The 19699-nt window shown below is 36.1% G+C and overlaps 3 protein-coding genes and 1 long non-coding RNA gene across 5 annotated transcripts in view; 2 read left to right on the forward strand and 2 right to left on the reverse strand.

The window, feature by feature from the left end:
* crybg1a (crystallin beta-gamma domain containing 1a) overlaps window positions 1-1949 on the forward strand; it is a 40214-nt gene extending 38265 nt beyond the window's left edge. For both annotated transcript variants that reach the window (XM_056767254.1, XM_056767255.1), the window contains one exon: window positions 1197-1949. In XM_056767254.1, coding sequence (XP_056623232.1) covers window positions 1197-1285 — 89 coding nt within the window. In that variant the 3' untranslated portion in view covers window positions 1286-1949. The remainder of the gene's footprint in view (window positions 1-1196) is intronic.
* Window positions 1946-7828, reverse strand: rtn4ip1 (reticulon 4 interacting protein 1). The gene is made up of 9 exons (XM_056767256.1): window positions 7406-7828; window positions 6478-6629; window positions 6306-6374; window positions 6073-6197; window positions 5931-5979; window positions 5693-5829; window positions 5280-5463; window positions 4197-4289; window positions 1946-2166 (listed from the first exon to the last, which is right to left on the reverse strand). Exons 1-9 carry the CDS (start codon window positions 7647-7649, stop codon window positions 2044-2046), a joined length of 1176 nt encoding a protein of 391 aa, XP_056623234.1. The 5' UTR covers window positions 7650-7828; the 3' UTR covers window positions 1946-2043.
* A 77-nt stretch (window positions 7829-7905) lies between these two features.
* On the forward strand, window positions 7906-12275 carry qrsl1 (glutaminyl-tRNA amidotransferase subunit QRSL1). Its single transcript, XM_056767895.1, has 11 exons — window positions 7906-7982; window positions 8491-8650; window positions 8730-8828; window positions 8914-9010; window positions 9112-9273; window positions 9526-9701; window positions 9985-10097; window positions 10185-10377; window positions 10460-10577; window positions 11481-11686; window positions 11988-12275. Exons 1-11 carry the CDS (start codon window positions 7959-7961, stop codon window positions 12194-12196), a joined length of 1557 nt encoding a protein of 518 aa, XP_056623873.1. The 5' UTR covers window positions 7906-7958; the 3' UTR covers window positions 12197-12275.
* Window positions 12276-18043: 5768 nt separating this feature from the next.
* Window positions 18044-19313, reverse strand: LOC130437100 (uncharacterized). Its single transcript, XR_008909136.1, has 2 exons — window positions 18788-19313; window positions 18044-18611 (listed from the first exon to the last, which is right to left on the reverse strand). It is a non-coding gene; the product is annotated as an uncharacterized LOC130437100 (long non-coding RNA).
* Between the last annotated feature and the right edge of the window lie 386 nt (window positions 19314-19699).

The following is a 19699-nucleotide window of genomic DNA, read 5'->3' on the forward strand; positions in this document are numbered from 1 at the left end:
CAGCACATTTAAAAAAAAAACATGCAACGTCATTCCGCAACTGTACACAAGCAGTAACTGATTGGGAATCTGGTGCATCGTGGTTGGCATACTTGTGCATTTCTGCATAGTTCCTGTTCACATACAGAGAATGTGTGTGTGTCATTCAAAATAACCACACACCCCTCTGCTGACGGTCTCAGAGGGATTTTATCGATGACACTCTGATGTCAGATCCTTTGTGCGATATTCCTATTAACAGCTGTGCTCGAACTGCTTGCTTAGGTAGATACACTTCCAACCCCACCCACATACATTCCGCACCATCATGTCAGAGAAAAATATATATTATTTATAAGCACACATTAATAACATTTGCCAAAATTTGATGTATGTTAGATAACACATTACATGTTTTATAGAATAATAAAAAGTAAACTGCATGTAACAGAAAAATTGACATATTAACTTACTGATTAAGAACTGCTTACATATTTTTTGTGTATGAATTTAACGTATAATTATAGATGGTTTCAGTGACAATAACATAAATAAATGTTATGTGGCCCAAAATTCTGGTAGACATCCGCAAAGAATCATTAACTGTTGAGAAGTTTTAATTTAAATTAATATTAAATAAATGCTTAAATAATAACCAAACACAAACTTCAGGTCCAGGCGTGTACAGTCTATACATATCTACTGTCAAATTTAACTGTTAAAAATATTTTGTCTCCTTTGCGGTATAACGAATCGGTAATATCTGTTTATCGTGTTTACATTTAGTTTAAAGGAAAATAATTTTAATAAATGTATTATCTAAAATAACTGTACATATTTTGACATTTGGCATACAGGTCTCTCGGGCCCTAAACTAGCAAGTCAGTGTAATAATAGATGATTTATTTGGCCTGAAACGATAATCCCTATGATGAAGGATCACTATATTGTTCATTTGTTTGTCAGTGGATTCAGAATGAGGCTGTTTGAGGTTCAAATTACTGTGAAACTTGAACTAACCTAATGTCAACTCATGTGAACTCAGCGGAAACTATGCTTTGCTGCCACCATGTTGTCATGTGGTGCATTACACCTTGTTGGTCATTTATGAACTCTTAAAAAGTTTTGCTTTCTACAATCACATATAATATCACATATGAGATACTAAATGTAAAAGTTTGAGATGTATTTAATCACTTTAATATTTTTTCTTTCAGGTGGGCAACAGTATGATAAAAACCAGGTGATTCTTAACACCTTTGATGAACAGAAACCCAACCAGAGGTGGACTGTGGAAATCCTGTAAATTCAACTACAGACACCATTTCTGTCACTCCTAATAAACAGAAGAGTAGTAAGCTGCTCTACAGATGGTTTCTAAGAATCGAAGGCACAAACAGACCGTAAGAGATGGGATTAATGTGCCGTCCTGGACCTCTATATTTTTTGAGAAGTTTTACAAGACGGACGTCTCTGTGGACAATTAATTTCAAGTCTATAGACTGCATCAGGGACATTAAATGGATCCTTACGACCTGATGTGTCTTCTATAATGAACTGTCATGACTGCAATTCAATGATACTACCACAGTGGGGCGCTGCAGCATTGGATTATGTATGTGCACTTTAAGAGACGTTTATTTGTACTTTTTTAGTATCAAGCTGCAGACTGACTGAAAGCAAAATGTGGGTCCGTTTTCACTCCCAGTCAGTTAAAAGTCAGTTCACTCCAGTTCACATATTGACAGTTCTTGGTTTGATAACTGATCGTAGAGCAGCTGTTCTGCAATCAGAGTGTTCTTTATTTTCTGAAGATACAGTCTGGTTTCATTTTTTTATAAATATCGCTTTAGTGTTGCAATGTCCAAATTTCCTAAACATACTGTTACATGTAACAATTTACATTAATGATGTTTTCTTTGACCTATTTAAATAATGCAAAATAAAGACACTGTGCCGATTACAGTAAATTGCATTAAGTTTTTATTTAAACATACTGAAAAAGACCCAGGATTTTTGGAGACATGTAATATCCATCACAAGATATTTGTTTGGTTGCCATAGTTATTCTTTCAGGTCTTCTGTGATTTTAACAACAGTTTTTCCACGAGCGTGGCCGTGTTCCATTTTCTGAAAGGCCTCTGGCACCTGAGCAACTGAGAACACTTCTTCCAGCACAGGACGGATCTAAAACAAAAAGTTACAAATTCAAAAATTTCTTAAATGAGCTGTTGAATTCAGCTTTTGTAAAAGATCTACTTCTCATTGTCACTTTTCATCTTGTCTACATTAGATGGTGCAGGTGAGCGTAGCGGTTTATTCACGGAAGTGGTGTTATTGGTTTAAACAAAAAATTGCTGGTTTGAGCCGTCAAACAACATTTTGCCCTTGAAAGGCTGCTCTGAGGGATCGTACCCGTAAAAAGTTAATGGAGTCACAACATGCATATCATGGAAACAAATTCTACTGGTCCTGGTTGTGTTGTGAAGAAGAGCTTGATGGCTTTGATATTAACAAAATAATTATTTAACTAAAACAAAATATATTAAATGAATGGATTAACCTCAAAGGTTAGTGGATAACACTAAAATAAACTTAGTGTAGCACATTCAATTATTAAAAATAATAAACTTTCAACACAAGTTTCATTAGGTTCTGATGAAAATTCAACACATGATCACATTTTAAAGGGATAGTTCACCCAAAAATGCAAATTCTGTAATGAATTACTCTATGGAGGACGAGAAATTACTTAAGTATGAATACATAAATGAATATATTATTACACGCATAAATAAATAAACCCATGCAGAAATGCAGGAATAAATAATTAAATACATGCATAAATAAACAGTTAAAAACATGGATACATTTATAAATAATTAAATAAATAAATGCGTGAATAAATAAATTTGTCAAAAAATATAAACTTTGTACCATTTTTGTGTAATACTACATCTTTTTCTGTATTTCTACATTAATTGATCAATGTAGAAATGTAAATATAAATGTAGAAATACAGAAATGGTACAAAGGTGATATTTTTTATTTATTTACTTAGGCATATATTGATTTAATTATTTACACATATATGCATGTACTTATCTATTTAATTATTTATTCCTGCATTTATGCATGGGTTTTATTTGTTTATGCATTTATGCATGTGTTAATATATTCATTTATGTATTCTTAAGTAATTTCTCGTCCTCCATATTACTCACCCTCAAGTTGTTCCAAACATGCATACATTTCTTTGCTTGGTTAAACACAAAGAAAGATATTTGGAAGAATGTTAGCAACTGTGATTTAAAAGGGACCATTTGACTACCATAGTAGAAAGAATTGTCGCATTGTTTTTTGTTCTGATTCACACAAATGAAAATATTTAGAAGATTTAGGAGAACACACAATTCTGGACAAGCTTTGACAACCATTTTAATGTACATTAAAATGTTCACAGTATATAGCCTTCTGTATATATTGTTCATAGTACATACCGATTGTCATATTTTCATAGTACATGCCCAACGTAAATTATTTTCCTAATATTGTATTCTGTATTTATTCACACTGTATATATGCACTTGCTAATTGCATTTCTGGTTAGACCTAAACTACATTTCGTTACACTGTACCTGTATATGTGTAATGACAATAAAGTTGAATCTAATCTAATCTAATCTAATGGTAGTCAATGGTGCCCCGGAAATCTCAGCTGCTAACATTTTTCAAAATATCTTGCTTTATTTTGAGTAATTCATGACAGAAGTTTCATATTTGGAAGAGATATATCTTCCAAAAACACAAACTCTTTAAGTCAACCAAACCAGATTACCGCACATACATGCACAATAGCACAGTGTTTCCAAGGAACTAAAACCTAAAAAAAATAATTATATTGCGCTATGTGTCACTCACTCACTGTTATCACACTGTTGACTCTACACGCAACTTTTGCTACTAATTGTGTCTTCATAGAACGTCAAAAAGTCTTGTATCCGTATTATGTCTGAAATAAGATCCATTCTAATCACATGCACTTTTTTTTAACATGATTAAAAATAAAGCAGATCTTCTGCAATTTGGACTGAGAGGAATTCAGTTCAGTCAAAAGTCAAATGAACTAGAAATATTTTTCAACGTCACCTATTATGTGAGAACATTTGTGAGATTGGTCATGTTCACACATTTAAAACTGTACTGGAGCACTTTACCTTTCCAGCGTCAACCATTTCACTGATGTCATCCAATGCAGGGCCACTTGGAGCAAAGAAACCCCAGCGATAATGCACTCCTTTCCTAAGGTGCTGAGAAAGAGAAAGAAAGCATTTTCACAAGCCTAATAATTGACTCGACCAAAGTCAAACTAGTTTCAAGCTCTAACACCTTCACTTCTTTCATTCATTCATCAGTCATTATCTGTAAATTCATTAATTGTTTGTTTCTATCATTACTTTACAGTATAGACTCGTGCCTTATACACTTTTCTAAACCGCAACCGATTTTGAACCAAACAAACATATGTATGGTAAACACAAAGGTTTGTGTGTGACTCTCATGTGAAAGAGCAGAGGTGAGGATTTCCTGCTGAACTTCAACCCAGCTACATTGTTCAGTCATCAAAGCAAACACGGCCAAAGTGCATATTATTTCAAAAAGCTGCCGAATACCCTCAAGAATCCTTAATGACATCTTACTCGATCGTGTTTTCTGCCATTTCACATGCAGGATATGAGTGTGTATATAGTTAAAGTGTATTTTTATTTGTATATTTACGGTACGTAAATTAAAACCAATGCAATGCAAAATAAGACATGTGGGAAATGTGTTATTAATCATCTTTACAGATTAGAGAACTGAAACCCAATTCAGACAAACCTGAGTAAACCTGCAGCAGAATCTGGTTACAGTTTTTGTGTTTTGTGAGCATAAATAAACTCTTCCGTGTCATTGTCTTCCCCATTTTCATCTCCCCAGCGAGTCATTTCACAAGTGTGGTCTCTTATACTTAAAAAGGAGACAAGTCTGGTTTGGAGGCTGGGGATATTCTCTCTCACAGACACAAAGTTTCTTTTTCCAGAAACATCTTAAAAAGAAATGGGGTTTTTTTTGATAGGAAGACTTTCTGTGAAATGATTCATCCAAGCTGCTAACTAGCCCACACATACATCTCAAGACATCCGAATACTGACAAAAGATAAAAGCGTTGACTGTAATTGTTTAACATCGCTAGTTTGTAACCCACCCAAACTCATTCTAGCTGTTTCTTCAACAGCACATGGATTAGAGGTTCCTACCTTCAGCACTTTGCATGCTACGGTGACTCCGGTCTGCATCATCCCGTCTGCAAGGCCTAACCGGTCTGTGTTTTGCAGGAATGGTGTGACCAGGGTAACATATTTAGCTCCATTCCAGGGTTTCAAGAGATCCAGTGCCCATTTCTCTGTATCACCACCAATATTATCTAAAATCAAATCAAACCTGAAAGAGCAAGAAAAAAACATCACATTTTATTCACAGCTCTTAAAAAGTGGTCTTAAAGGGACAGTTCACCCAAGAATGAAAACTCTGGCATTATTTACTCACATCTACCCCATTGACTTCCATTGAATGGACACAAAAGGCATTTTGGGTGAACTATCCCTTTAAGTGCCAATTTATGTGAAAATAATATATCTAATCAATTTTATCACAAATTGGTTGAACACACTTTTGTAAATTCTGTAGTTGCTTTTCGACTGGTCCAGCAGTGTAGTCCACAACATCATCAGCACCCAGATCTCTCACCAGCCGCTCGGCATTCTGGGAACATGTTACAGTGACATGAGCGCCCCATGCCTTCACCATCTTTAGAGAGGTAAAAGATAGTGTTATATAAAGATGACTGCAAATTTGATTTCTTATTAGATGATTAAAAAAACTAAAAACTATCTTGTTACTATCCTCACCTGTATAGCAAAGGTTCCCACCCCTCCTGATCCTCCAAGAATCAGAACACTGCATAAGAGACAGAAAAAGCCTCAGTTACACCTGCAATTTTCCCCTGAAGATGATCTACTCTACAAAATAACTGAGCGAACCCAAACTTGCCGTTTCTTTGCACTGTTGTCTTTGTTCAAGCCTCCTGTGTTGACGATGGCAGACCAGGCTGTGCAAGCCACGTATGGAACCGATGACGCTTCAACATGACTCAGAGTATTGGGCTTGTGAGACACCTGAATGACACATCATTTTTGTTAAGGTATCAATCTACAATACTGTACCCTTCTTAAATATAAACATTGTAGATTTGTATGTCTACAAAATGTGAGACTGAATGTTACCTCATTGGCACTGAGCACTACAAACTCCGCCAGACTACCCTGCTTCCAGGGAGGGATGGCAGCCCACACCTGACACAAGAAGACACTTTAGCACATCACATTTACTCCAGGCTTTTCTACTATATGAACAATGATCATTTCATGCAATTTCCCACGATGCACTGCTTCACACCTGATCTCCTGGTTTAAAATACTTCACATCTAGCCCACATTCCATGATCTCCCCCGACACGTCACGCCCAAGGATGAGAGGAAACTCGCTGCCTGATTGGTTCATGTTTAGTGGGTCACGTTTCATGGCCATAGTAGCTGCCCCATAACCACCTACAGGAAACATTAAGGGCATGTGTCGACATTTGTTTAGACCAACTTATATAGTTCTAAAACATAAATACAGTGTGAAGTTTCGACATACTAAACATGTTCCTTCTTTCCCACGCCTGTCCCCACATGCTGCATCACTCATTATATCGAAAGAAAGTAGTGGCTTGTTTTTACATGACTTTGCATGTAACCGAAACATGTTCTTTTTAAAAACGTATATGTTATATATACATTTCTGTCTGTCACTGTATACACAGTCATACGCAGTCTGTCACTGTATATGACTGTACGTCTGCCCCACCATCTATTTCTTACTGGCTTTTTAATGTTAAATACACTTAATGATACAACATACAGCAAATAAGTCAAATGTTTATACAATTACTTCAATTGTTGTATTTTTTTCTGATAATGTGCTGTAATGCACCTTGATGGGCTGTTGCTTTATAAATGTTGCTACAAAAACATGCCCAGTCCAAAACATGGTTTTACTGAACCATGAATTTGGGGGACAATACCACTAAAATAGACTACTATAATACAAATCACAATCAATCCATAACACACATAGTTACTATACTTTAACTTATTTAACATTATTCATTTTAATATGGGTTGGTTCAGTCTATATGACAGCTCCCAATGACCAAGCGAATCATAATATGCAGGGCACAGTTCACAATTGACTTTATGACATATTGAAAGATGCCACGATTTATGAAATACTACAATAAATGATTGAGAGCAGAATTGATTTGGACTGGGCACTCACATACCCCTCATGCTGATGTCTAAGGGGTTCAAGCTTGCAGCGTGCACCTTCACGATCACTTCATTTGGATAGTTGACGATCGGTAGAGGCGCGTTTTTGGTAAACCTCAGCACCTCGTTTTTCCCGTATTTGTCGATGACCCATGCGGTCATCACGGTGTTGCGGGATGATGTGACATTAAAGCCCCTGAAGTGACCTCCGCGAGCCCTCAGCGTGGACACCAACCACCGCCTACACATGAGATGCATGTCTGATCTAAAATAAGCCGGATCGAGCTTATTATTACAAACAGCACGATTGAAGTTCGCTCACTGTCACTTAAAGTTGACCATAACCAACGATTTATAATAAATATATCATGAATCTAGAATAAATCCTGGGAAGCGATCTCATGCCTTACAAAACCTAAACAAACCGATGGACTTGAACTTTCACATGACGGGTCGAACCAATCACAGACCGGAACGCTACGCGAATAACCAATCACATCGCGGAGATGAAAGGACGTCACCGAGGTCAACAGAAACTGTCATGTCAGCCTCCACGCAGCTGCAGCGATGCTCGGCTTGTCCATCAGAGAGGTCTGTTTTTACTGTAATTTTAAATAAATTGACACATCCTATTTTAGATCAGAATTAACTTAAACTTCTGCAGTGTCTGTGCGACGTTTTACATAACGTGTTCTGTTTTGTCGTCTATGTTTTATGACATTTATCACTTAAATTTTCAGACTTATTGTATGGCACGAGCAGTTAAATCCCTTTCTTCTAATCTCACACGTGTTATTTTCAATATAAAACAATGTCAACTAACAACCTTTCTGGTGAAAACATTACATTTAATTCATTCTAACGTATCAATGTTATTTTTTGATAAATTCTGTTATTTTAAATGTAAGCCATATTGGTCTATGTGGTAATAAGATGTAAATAATGGGAACCGAAACAACACAATGAAATCCTACTAGAATGAGGCCCAAAACACACTTCATAAAATAATATTGTAATGTTAAAATGTGAAACTGCTGATTTTTAATCGTGTTTGTAATGAAAAACATTTCTATTGTTTTTTCTTTCCTGTGTTCTGCAGGTGTCCCAGGCACTGAAGGAGGGCAGGCTATCTGCCACTGAACTTTGCAGGAAATGCATCAATCAAATACAGAGGACGAGGTTCCTGAATGCTTATATCACCATCACGGAGGAGCAAGCCATGGAGCAAGCACAGAGAGCAGATGACAGGCTGCGCACTGGTGTGTGTGTGTGTGTCAGTCAATAAAATATATGCTTTTCGGCTGAATAATAATGACTTCTATGCTTTTGTTATGTAAGGTAAACCTCTTGGTTCTCTTGATGGCATTCCCTTCTCTGTGAAAGATAACTTCTGCACAGAGAATATAGAGACCACTTGTGCTTCACACATGCTTAAAGGTAAGCCAATCGATACCACAAGACTGATTCTTGTCTTACTATGTGATATATTTCTAAATAGTTCACATTACTTTTCCAATTGTAGGTTATGTGCCTCCCTTCAATGCTACAGTTGTGCAGAAGCTTTTGGATCAGGGTGCAGTTCTCATTGGGAAAAATAATCTAGACGAGTTTGCAATGGGGTAAATGTGCAAACACACATCCACATACTGGATAGAAAAGCATAAATGACACATTTTTAAATGATTAGGTTATGCTATTCGATTTTTCATTCTTTCTCAAGTTCCGGCAGTACAGATGGGGCCTTCGGCCCTGTTCGGAACCCCTGGAGCTATGCAGCGTCATACCGTGAACAGAGTAGAGGAGATCCAGATTCTGATTGGGTTATCGCTGGAGGAAGTTCAGGAGGAAGTGCTGCTGCGGTTGCATCTCTCAGCTCCTTCCTGTGAGTCTAAAATGTCAATGTCAAATGTCAATGTCAGTGTCAATTTTTTATTCCAAATTTAGCTTGATCCGTTTTTTATGAATATAGACTCTTCGTGTTAGTACAACTGTTTAAAAATATAGAATTGTTTTTTTCAACAGAAGTGGTTATTTTAAACTTTCAGGTACTGAAACAGATAGATGTTTATTTGATTTCTTTTAGGTTTCAAATATTATGTGGGAATGTATATCTGATATAGTTCTTTTCTCTTAGAGCGTTGGGGTCAGATACGGGAGGATCTACACGAAACCCTGGTTCTCTGTGTGGTGTCGTGGCTTTGAAGCCCACGTACGGCCTGGTCTCCCGTCATGGGCTCATCCCTCTGGTCAACTCAATGGATGTGCCTGGAATTTTGACTAGGAGTGTTCATGATGCTGCCGTAGTCTTAAGTATGATAAGTGTCAATCATTCAAATGTGTTCTTTAACAAAGTTGTTTAATTTTAATTTAAAGTGATAGTTCGCCCCTAAAAAAAATATTCTGTCAGTGTTCTGACCTGTATGACTTTCTTTCTTCTGATTTTTGAAGAACACAAAGATATTTTGAAGATTTTGTTGGCCCCCATTCACTGGTTTTGTGTCCATACAATAGAAGTCAATAGGGGCCAGTGCTGTTCGGTTATCAACTTTCTTCAAAATATCTTCTTATGTTTTCTACTGGTTTGGTGTTTTAGGGATTTTACAAGGACAAGATGAGAAGGACTCAACAACAGTCCAGGCACATAGCACCCCAAACAGCATTCCCGAAGAATTTGATATTCGAGACATATGTGTCGGCTTACCAAAGGTAAAATTCAGACAGACAAAAAAATATTTGCTTTAAACTATCAGTTAACAGTTTGTGCGTTGTTATAATAGAGTTTCTGTGTATTAGGAGTATCACGCCCCAGACCTTTCTAAAGAAACTCTGGCCCAGTGGAGTCGTGTTGCGGACATGTTTGAAAAGGCGGGGGCGCGGGTGCGAGAGGTTTCCCTTCCACACACACAACACTCCATTGTCTGTTATCACGTTCTGTGTTGCTGTGAGGTGGCATCTAACATGGCACGGTTTGACGGACTTGAATACGGTACACCATAAAACCTAATGGTTACATCAAATAACATGTACATGAAAGCAAAATGAACAAAATATGCATTTTATCTACTTAGGTCATCGCAGTGCCGTTGACAGCTCCACAGATGCCATGTATGCCAGTACTAGACATGAAGGCTTTAACAATGTGGTCCGCAGAAGAGCCCTGTCAGGGAACTACTTTCTTCTGAAACAGTGCGTGTCTTTCGAAAGACAACTAATGTTCTCTCAGATCACTTTTAACTCATTTTTAGTTTTTTATTGCCTCCTATTTATGCACAAAATTTTGTTTACATAAATTGTTTACTGTTTACATAAAAAGTGCACAAATTGCATTTTCTTGCGTGAAGAAAATGTATTTTCCTATATATAAATAGGAATATATAATATAAAAAAATGTATAGAATAATACATTGTTAATGTATTACAATATATCAAATAATACATAAGAAATTGCCCATTTTCATAATTTGAACAAAATAAGCAATCACTTGGTTCCAATATATGGGAATGTTTTATTTAATATATTTAATAATATTTTCCAGTATATTTGTGTTTCGTAAGGGTTTCTGCCACTTATACATAATGCATTATACAATAAATGGGTAGTAGACACACTATTATGCTAATGTGTCATGGTGACAACAAAAACAAACAAAAAATGAAGATTGATCTCTCTACACTGGACGCAACCACATCCAATGTGGACAAAAATTGTAATACTAAAAGGTTCTAATGTATTCTATAGTCTATTATCGTGGCGCGCTTGACCACATCGGGGGTAGACACTGTTTTTTTAATATGATATATAAAAATATGAATAACTTAATAGCAATGTTATATTAACAGTTTGTCACACCATGACACATGTATGATGTATTCGGCAACTACCCATATATTATCATATGTAAAAAACTAATAGTCAAACATCACAATTATCTAAACTATTAAAATGATTTCATCTTATTTTTTTTATCTGAAAATAGAGACGTTGCTGTAACTTCAAGTTTACGTTTTGTGTCAGGAAGGGTGAAAAGTACTATATTATCAATCTCTGAAGTTGTTTTGTGCTGCAGATTTCACTTCTTTTTTTCACAGGAACTATGAACGTTACTTTGTGAAGGCTCAGAAGATCCGGCGTCTCATCGCTGAAGATTTCAAGCGTGTGTTTAGCTCAGGTGTAGATGTTCTCCTTACACCCACGACACTGAGCGATGCTGCACGCTACTCCGACTTTATACAGGAAGACAACAGAACACGGAGTACTCAGGATGACATCTTTACCCAGCCTGTGAACATGGCAGGTAGAGTATGCACCGGAAATGAATTTCATACTCTTTCTTTTCCTAAAAGGAAATAACGTTTCCATAGAGGTCTAAACAGGTCAATTAAACTGTACTGATGTCAGTGTTTACTACCAAAGTAAAGGACATGTGACCGCTCCCAAATGAATGACTTCTGAGGACAACAGTACAACAAACTCACCCTGTCTGAGTTTTATAAAAATGAAACTTAGCATTTTTGAGTGCATTATTGTTTCACAAGATTCTTCTTAACCTTCAAATATGACTCAAATCTGTGATTTTTACCCTCCCTGTGCCACAGGTTTGCCTGCCATCACCCTGCCAGCAGGTATATCACACAGAGGTCTTCCCATCAGCCTGCAGCTGATTGGTCAAACACTACAAGACTGGAAGTTGTTGACAGTAGCACACTGGCTGGAGCAACAAGTTAACTTTCCAATGATACGTTTCCATGGAGACTCAAATGAGAGAGAGAGGTGGAGAGATCATTCAGGGAAGGGACACATATAACAGGATTATAACCACACTGAAACAGAAGATTCAAGATGAAGAGGGACTAAAGCTAATGAATAAATACTTTTTACCAGTATTTAAAGAATCAGTGACTCTTTTCATCTGTGCAACACAAAAGAAAATATTTTGAAGAACGTTGGCAACCAAACAACCACGGAACCCTTTGTCTTCCATTGTTTGGACACAAAAAAACTGGAACATTTCTCACAATATTTTCTTTTGCGTTTCAGTTGTTGAATCACATGAGGGTAAATAAATAATAATATACTTTTTATTTTGAGTGAACTTTCTTAGTTAAACTGTCCACAAAAAAGAATGCATACAGAGCATACTGGATACAGAGCTCATCTGTGAGGTGAGTTTGCAGAGTATGTTTGCAGCAAAACCACAAGAACCAAGGGAAGCATTTCGACCACAGTTCTGACCAACAAGACACAAAAAGACAGAAGAATTGCAATAGAATATCTATGATATCAGCCTGATATAGAATCAAAAGCTTGCTGCAAATACTCATCCCTTTGCTTAAAGTGCTCTTGTATTAAAATGTTGGTGTCAACATGATGTCTGACAACATAGACATTTGTAGTCAAAGTGAATGTTATAGTTCTCCACGACACTTTTCAGTTCTGTAAAAAAAGCGGTAGTTTACATATCTAGCACTACACCAACACGTTTAAAACCACACAGTTTGCTGAACATTGTATCCTCTCTTGTAGAACCGTGCAGACATCCTGTTTCCGACGAATGGTGTTGCCATTCACCCTCCTACAGACAAGATGTTCTTTAATCATGATTCTTAAAATAAAGACATCCATCCCTAAAAAGGAGTATGTATTAATGGTCATGAATAATTAGGGCAGATACCTTTGAACACCAATAAAATACTGGGAATGTTTCTGTTTTCAAAAGAAGCCCCACCAGTGGGGTCTACTGAAGTCATATGATTCCTTTGTTCAAAAAACTAACTGCTTACATTTTACATTTATATTCGCTTTAAGAGTCCATGCTGGGTCTTGCAAGTCAGTGGTTCATCGGAATCTGATTAGATCTGTGTTTGAGTACAAAACAGTTGTTCTGTTGAGACGTCCAACACCATTAAGGGTGTCATGTATATCTCAGATGATCTATGTATACATCTGGTAAAAAAACTGTTAAATGAGTTGTAGATTTGACAGATTATGCAATACATGCTAAACCTTTCTCCCTCTGGAGTGTTAATAGTTGAAACCATGTGTACTGTTTTCCATGACATTTTTTATCCTAACCATATTGACAGATTTACAGTATAATGAAACACACACATTAGAAACTTATCTTGCCTGTGAATGTAAGTGCGGTGCTATATAACATGGAAGTTCTGCTTTGAATGACATCAGAACTGTCAGACGTGATCTTAAAGTGATTTGAAAATTCTATCATTTACACACCATCAGATTGTTCTAAACCTGTTTGAATCTGTTTGTTTTACAAAACGCAACAGAATATATTTTGAAGAATATCAGTAACCCAAAAGATATCATCCACTATTGACTCGCATGGTATTTATTTTCTCTACTATGGCAGTAAAATGGGGATGATATGCTTGGTTACTGACCAATCTTCCAAATATCTTCCATTGGGTTTAGCAGAACAAAGGAATGTATCCAGGTTTGGAACAACTTGAGGGTGAGTAAATGACAGAATTTATATTTTTGGGTGAACTAACCCTTTAATACACATAATGTGGGAGCACATGTGTAGTCATGGTTACATTCATTATGGTTTCGGGATGATGCGATGGATAAGTCTGTGCTGGGTGTTTAAAAACTCGCACAAAATTATAGATAAAAAATGAGTGCCAATTATTCCACATAAACATTTGTGCATATAGGGAAAGAATCTTACTTTGTAAATTAATAATTAATTATTATATAATTAGGAGCAATAACATGCAAATTTAGATTTAACTAATTCTTACACAATACTACACTATTTTTGTTAAATAATATACTTAAATGTATATTTCAAGGACTTTAAAAAATGTTTGCCTGCTTTATTAATGACAAAGTACATCTAAGGTAGTGAGCTCTTTCAGTTCTTTGGAAATCTGCAAAAATTGTTGAGTTGTCAGTGGGCTAATAATATTATTAACACAAAGTCCAGCCTTTTCACAGCCCACGTTTCTCAATACCATCTGTATGTGTAGTCCACTTTGTCCTTCGGTATAAAACATGAAGATGGTCTCAAATAAGTAAACATATGAACGATCGTAGAATGGACTCACAGCTGTTCATGTCGGGTCAGGAATAGAGAGAAATAAACTGACAGGATCATTTTTGGACATCAGATTACAAAAAATAAATGGCGAGGTGTAATTTTGGTATTCTGTGATGTGAGTGGAGTTGATTGAATGTAGAAAGATATGAATATCTACAGTGACAAATCTGACAGCAGAGTGATATGAGTCTTGCTGTGGGTTCATGTAATAGGGCTGAATAAAACCACAGACCACTACGTTGACACCTTCATGGAGCTTGAGAGGCTCTTGTTAAAGACCTTACATCGTAAAGCATTATGTTTTTATTACCTTAGAATGAGCTATTTCTATATTCAAGCACCACTGCGGGTCCCCTTGGATGGAATTCACCATGTTATATCTACAGTAGCCCTAAACCAGGGGTGTCCAAAGTCAGTCCAGGAGGTCCTGTGTCCTGCAAAGTTTAGCTTTTTAGGTTTAGCAAAGTTTAGTTAGTTTAAACTCTGCAGGACTGTGGCCCTCCAGGACCAACATTGGACACCCCTGCAATAAACAGACAAAGCAGAATGCGTTTCGAAAATATGTTATCTACTTCGGTAAGAAAGCAATAATGACATCTTAGTTCTGTGTCAGCCACTAGTACTTCGAAAGGAAGGGGGTTGGATCGAGCCTTTAGTTGCAATTGGCCACCTTACCATTAGACGGCACATCATTTTAAACACTGGACCTTTCTTTGCACCGTTCCACTTCAATTCAATTCAATTTATGTTATTTTGTGTGATTTGGTTGTTTTATTTATGTGCATGCACCTGTAGGATTTTATTATTCTAATAGTCCTATACTTATTTTGTTTGAAGGTTTTGGCCATATTAAGAAAAAGTCCAAGTAAAGGAAACAGACAAGGAACCTATTTTTGGCTGTACAAGCAAACACTAAAACAAAGAGTGATTGAGATGTTTCCAATAAAGACTGAATGATAGCTTCAAGGCACACGGGGATCATACTGGTATGTGAGGTGTAATGTATATAGTGTAGCTTCTGATCTCAGGGACAAAACACCCATATTATTCTGATCCTGTCGATTCAAGTTTGCCTTGATATTCCCTTGTGGAGTCTTTTAGAATCAGAGAGCCCAGTAAGAGCAAAGTCTATATATTACTTTTTTGTTAATTTTTATGTAATGTTGTAACAATGTTACTAGACATTGGATATTGAAAATCATACATATATGCTTCCATAGTATTGCATTAATAATCTGCATTTTACCTTCTAACAACCATTCTTTACTTTTAGATGCATTGATGTAAATCAGCTCATTACTGTTTGATTTAATATCTCTTCTGAATGATCAATTCAGGGGTCAAATGCACTGCGAAATATCGCACATCCTCAATTGTTCATGTGCAGCAGACCTGTGTGATGTTTACTGTACATTTTAAACACCAGTCATTCAATTCACAGTTACAGTCACAGTTTTGCCTCTAGGGCCCTGAGCTTAATGATCCAGACAGTTGCATCTTCTTGAAACTAAGCTTGGTCATTAAAGCAGCAGAGATAAGAGCCTCACATTTATTGACCAAACATCTCAAATGGAAATCACAGTTTAGAGGTGAATTGAAGCCTGTTTTCAAATAAAAGTGTCCTTCACTTGTGATTCTAAATATCACACATATCACAAGTGGTTATGCATTAGCGGCAAAAAGAGGTCAATTCTTCAAATGTGACCTCATGTTCTTTACTCTACCATTTTCTTGGCATTGCTATAAGGAGAATGGCTTGAAAAACACGATAGTGTTTATTTGAATAAAATAATAAATTGCATGTCTTTGGAGAGATGGTTAGAAAAATGAGAAAACATGAATAAATGTGAGATCTTTTGATTGAGAAAGTCATGCAAATTTAGAGAGAACTATGCAGGAAACATCTGTTTCAGAGATACAGGAGGTGGCGGTTGGACCGTTGGAAAATGGCAACTTTTTTCAGGTGATTGTTGGCAACTTGAAGTTCTAATGGGAAGGATGGCATAAGGCTGACATGATTTTGTGACGTGTGTGTGGAGAGGGATTCTCAGTTTGTTGTGGATAACTAGATACGGTAGAAAGAGAAAAGATTTCTTAAAGCAAACTCTTTGATGCTAAACTATTATTACTCAGTTACAAAAACAGACATTACTTCATAGTAAAAGATGGCATACAGGTGTACACAACCACCAGCTTTTATTGTGCATATCAACACATTCTTAATAATAACCAATAATGTTTTTCACAATCATTACAAAAATTTTGTAAATGGGCAAGGTTCGTATTATAAAATATGGTTTACAAAAATGTCTTTTCAGAATCTGGAATACTGTATATTGTAAAACATGTTGCTCATATGAAACTTTAGTTTGCTCTGGAGCACTGGTTGGAAGTTCCTGAAAACTCGCCAGAACAATAGTCTAAAAAATGTTTTTTCAAATGTCTTTTAACAAATTAAGCGTCGCATGTGTTTCACTCCTCTACATCCCATTTTAGGATGAAAAGAAAGTCTCATTTGCTGTTAAGTTTGTTCATGTCTCAGTCTTCATCGTCTATGGCAAACTTTCTCAATTTTGTTCAAGATCTCCCATGGATGAAGAATGAGCATGGTGCTGGGATCAGCAGACACAGTGTGGCGGGCACAGGACCAATCCTGCAGTGCTGGAAGATTCATCTTTTTTGTCAAGGGTTGAAGCAGTATTGTTTGAGTTAATGTCATCCTACATATGCATGATGTCACAGAAAGGGCAGAAGTCATATTACAGTGTAATATTGTAAAGTATACAATGAATTGTGTAGCATTCATATATTCTGTTCCATGGTAAAATGTGCAGTTGTTACCTCAAGTAACTTTTTATCTGGTGTAACGAAACCAGTTAGATGTTTCCACATGACGCTTGTGGGTTACACTATTAAAAATAAAGGTGCTTCACGATGACATAGAAGAAGCTTTTTTTGTCTAAATGGTTCTATAAAAAACCTTGAACATCATAAGAACCTTTATGTTTCACAAAAATTACTTTGTGGCGAGAAAATGTCCTTCAGATTATATAAAGGATATACTGTATAACAGAATGTTAAAGGTTCTTTACAGAACCAAAAGGATATTCTATGCTATGGCATCAAAGAACCTTTTGAAGTGCAAGTTTTCTTATTTAATAAAAAATCTTAACCAATCTGTTTTTCTACAAATCTAAGTTAAGAAGTGACAAATTCTAAATGCCTACAAGCTGAAAATGGTAAAGTAATGATCAGCATCCCAAGCCACATGGCATTCATTTTAAAAGCTGATTTTCCCTCCCAAAGACAAGTTTTTAAATGAACCACAAGTCTTGCTCAGTGATGCAGACAGGCGGGGTTTTCTTAGTCAATGATTGAAATATGACGTCAAGTGCTTCTGAAACACTCGACCACAACCCAACTTCTCCTAATACTGATTTTGCAGAACAGGATTTCCAAATATATCTTTATATGTTTATAAAATGTCTTTATTATCTCTATATTTGTCATACTTTCACATTTTAATTGTAACAATTACCAGTTCATCCTAATCCATAAATAACTTAATAACCAGCTGAATGACATTGATTAGGTTCACACAGTAACGTTTAATGTACAGATAGCATAATGACAGAAACCAAATTAATATATATATAATACAAATATAATATATATAATAATTAATAAATTCTCAGACCGACTTTAAAAAAGAAACACATTTTTGATGAATGCGGTGATAACAGATTTAAGTTCGGGCTTCTAAGAAACAGACTTTCAAAAAGAAACTTTCAAAAGAATTGCTATTGAGTAGAGGAGCCCAACAAAACCACAACAAAAGTTCAGTGCAGTGGTTTTGGTGGGAATGCGGTTTGAAGGACCTTTGGTTTTCATTATTTTAATTTCATTACAAGTGTCCAATCCTCCATGTTGTATCTTATGTTTGAAAGAATTGTCATCTCTGCCACTGTTTCAGTCTTCACCGTGTATTTTGCAGACTTTTCCATCCAGATTAAGGTGTATTGTAGAGAAAGCCCAGGGTGGCCGTTGGGATCAGCAGACACAGGGCAACAGACCCATGAGCCAATCCCACAGCACTGGAATTCGTAGAAGCAGATGATGATGAGGTTTCTGATCTATTGCTATCATTGCTCTTTTCCTACATCAAACATGACAGTTTGAGGGATAAAGGCAAAGGATAAAGAAAATCAATTACATTTTCCAGTTATAAATGCTATTTGACCTATTGCAAAAATGAGAAAGACTAGACCAGTCCAATATTATCAGACCAGGGCTCGGAATCTAAGGCAAAAACAATAAATACACAGTGCTTACCTGTGAAGCTGAAAATGGTAGAGTCATGATCAGCATCCCAAGACACAAGATCCAAATGTAATTCATTTTATCAGTTGCTTTTCCTCCTAAGGATAAGTCTTCTGTTGAACTGGGAGTCTGTGCTCTAAGATGCTGAAAGGGTGGGTTTTATACTTAATGATTGACGTGTGACGTGTTTCTAAAACATCCGCCCACAAGTAGGGAGGAGAGAAGGAAATTCCCCAATAATGAATCTGCCCGCATATTCTAGTTTTCTAAAAGGTTCTTCAAATATAGCCATGTTTACAAAATGTTAAATTCTCTGTCTTCTTTATCTGTGTATTATCTCTAACGTTAGCTCTTACATGCTATGAATCTGACCTTCATTTGTTCATAGGGGAATAAAAAAGCGTCGTCTTTAAGGACTTTTAGATTAAGCCTAATCGTGTGTTTATGATGAGAAGAGAATTACACATTACAAAGCGTTTCTTAGTAAAACTTATATAACAAGATTTTTCTTTGATCGATCATAACTGGCTTTTAAGTGTGTTAACATGTGTTAACCCTTAAAATATCACCTCTTCAAATGTGGTTCATTAAAATAGCCCATATATGAATTAACCATAGTTGGTTATATGATAAAAAGTATAGTTATCATCTTTTTTAACATTGTATGACACCTAGTATTACTTATACTAACGTTAAAAATCAAGTTAACCCACTGCGTAAAAACCATGGTAAGTTTTTTCGTAATATTTGATTAAAAAGATGTAATCACACCATTTGCATTTTTTCTTCTAAAAAGCATCTACTTAAAGCTATACTCGGTCTTTTTACTTAATTATTTAAGTTTAATACGTTTTGTAAAAAAGCATCAGTTTTTATCCCTTTACATGCTGTAGACATGTCACACATATTTCTGTAGCGCTCTCT

Source organism: Triplophysa dalaica, chromosome 15 (assembly GCF_015846415.1).
Source record: "Triplophysa dalaica isolate WHDGS20190420 chromosome 15, ASM1584641v1, whole genome shotgun sequence".
NCBI classification, from domain to species: domain Eukaryota; kingdom Metazoa; phylum Chordata; class Actinopteri; order Cypriniformes; family Nemacheilidae; genus Triplophysa; species Triplophysa dalaica.

Coding starts and splice junctions, on each gene's coding strand:
- rtn4ip1 (XM_056767256.1), bottom strand. CDS start 7,649: ATGCATCTCATGTGTAGGCGGTGGTTGGTGTCCACGCTGAGGGCTCGC. Junction 5,464..5,692: donor CAACTACAGAATTTACAAAA/GTGTGTTCAACC, acceptor TTGCTCTTTCAG/GTTTGATTTGATTTTAGATA. Junction 2,167..4,196: donor AAATGGTTGACGCTGGAAAG/GTAAAGTGCTCC, acceptor TTTTTGTTTTAG/ATCCGTCCTGTGCTGGAAGA.
- qrsl1 (XM_056767895.1), top strand. CDS start 7,959: ATGCTCGGCTTGTCCATCAGAGAG. Junction 8,651..8,729: donor AGATGACAGGCTGCGCACTG/GTGTGTGTGTGT, acceptor TTGTTATGTAAG/GTAAACCTCTTGGTTCTCTT. Junction 9,011..9,111: donor CTAGACGAGTTTGCAATGGG/GTAAATGTGCAA, acceptor TTCTTTCTCAAG/TTCCGGCAGTACAGATGGGG.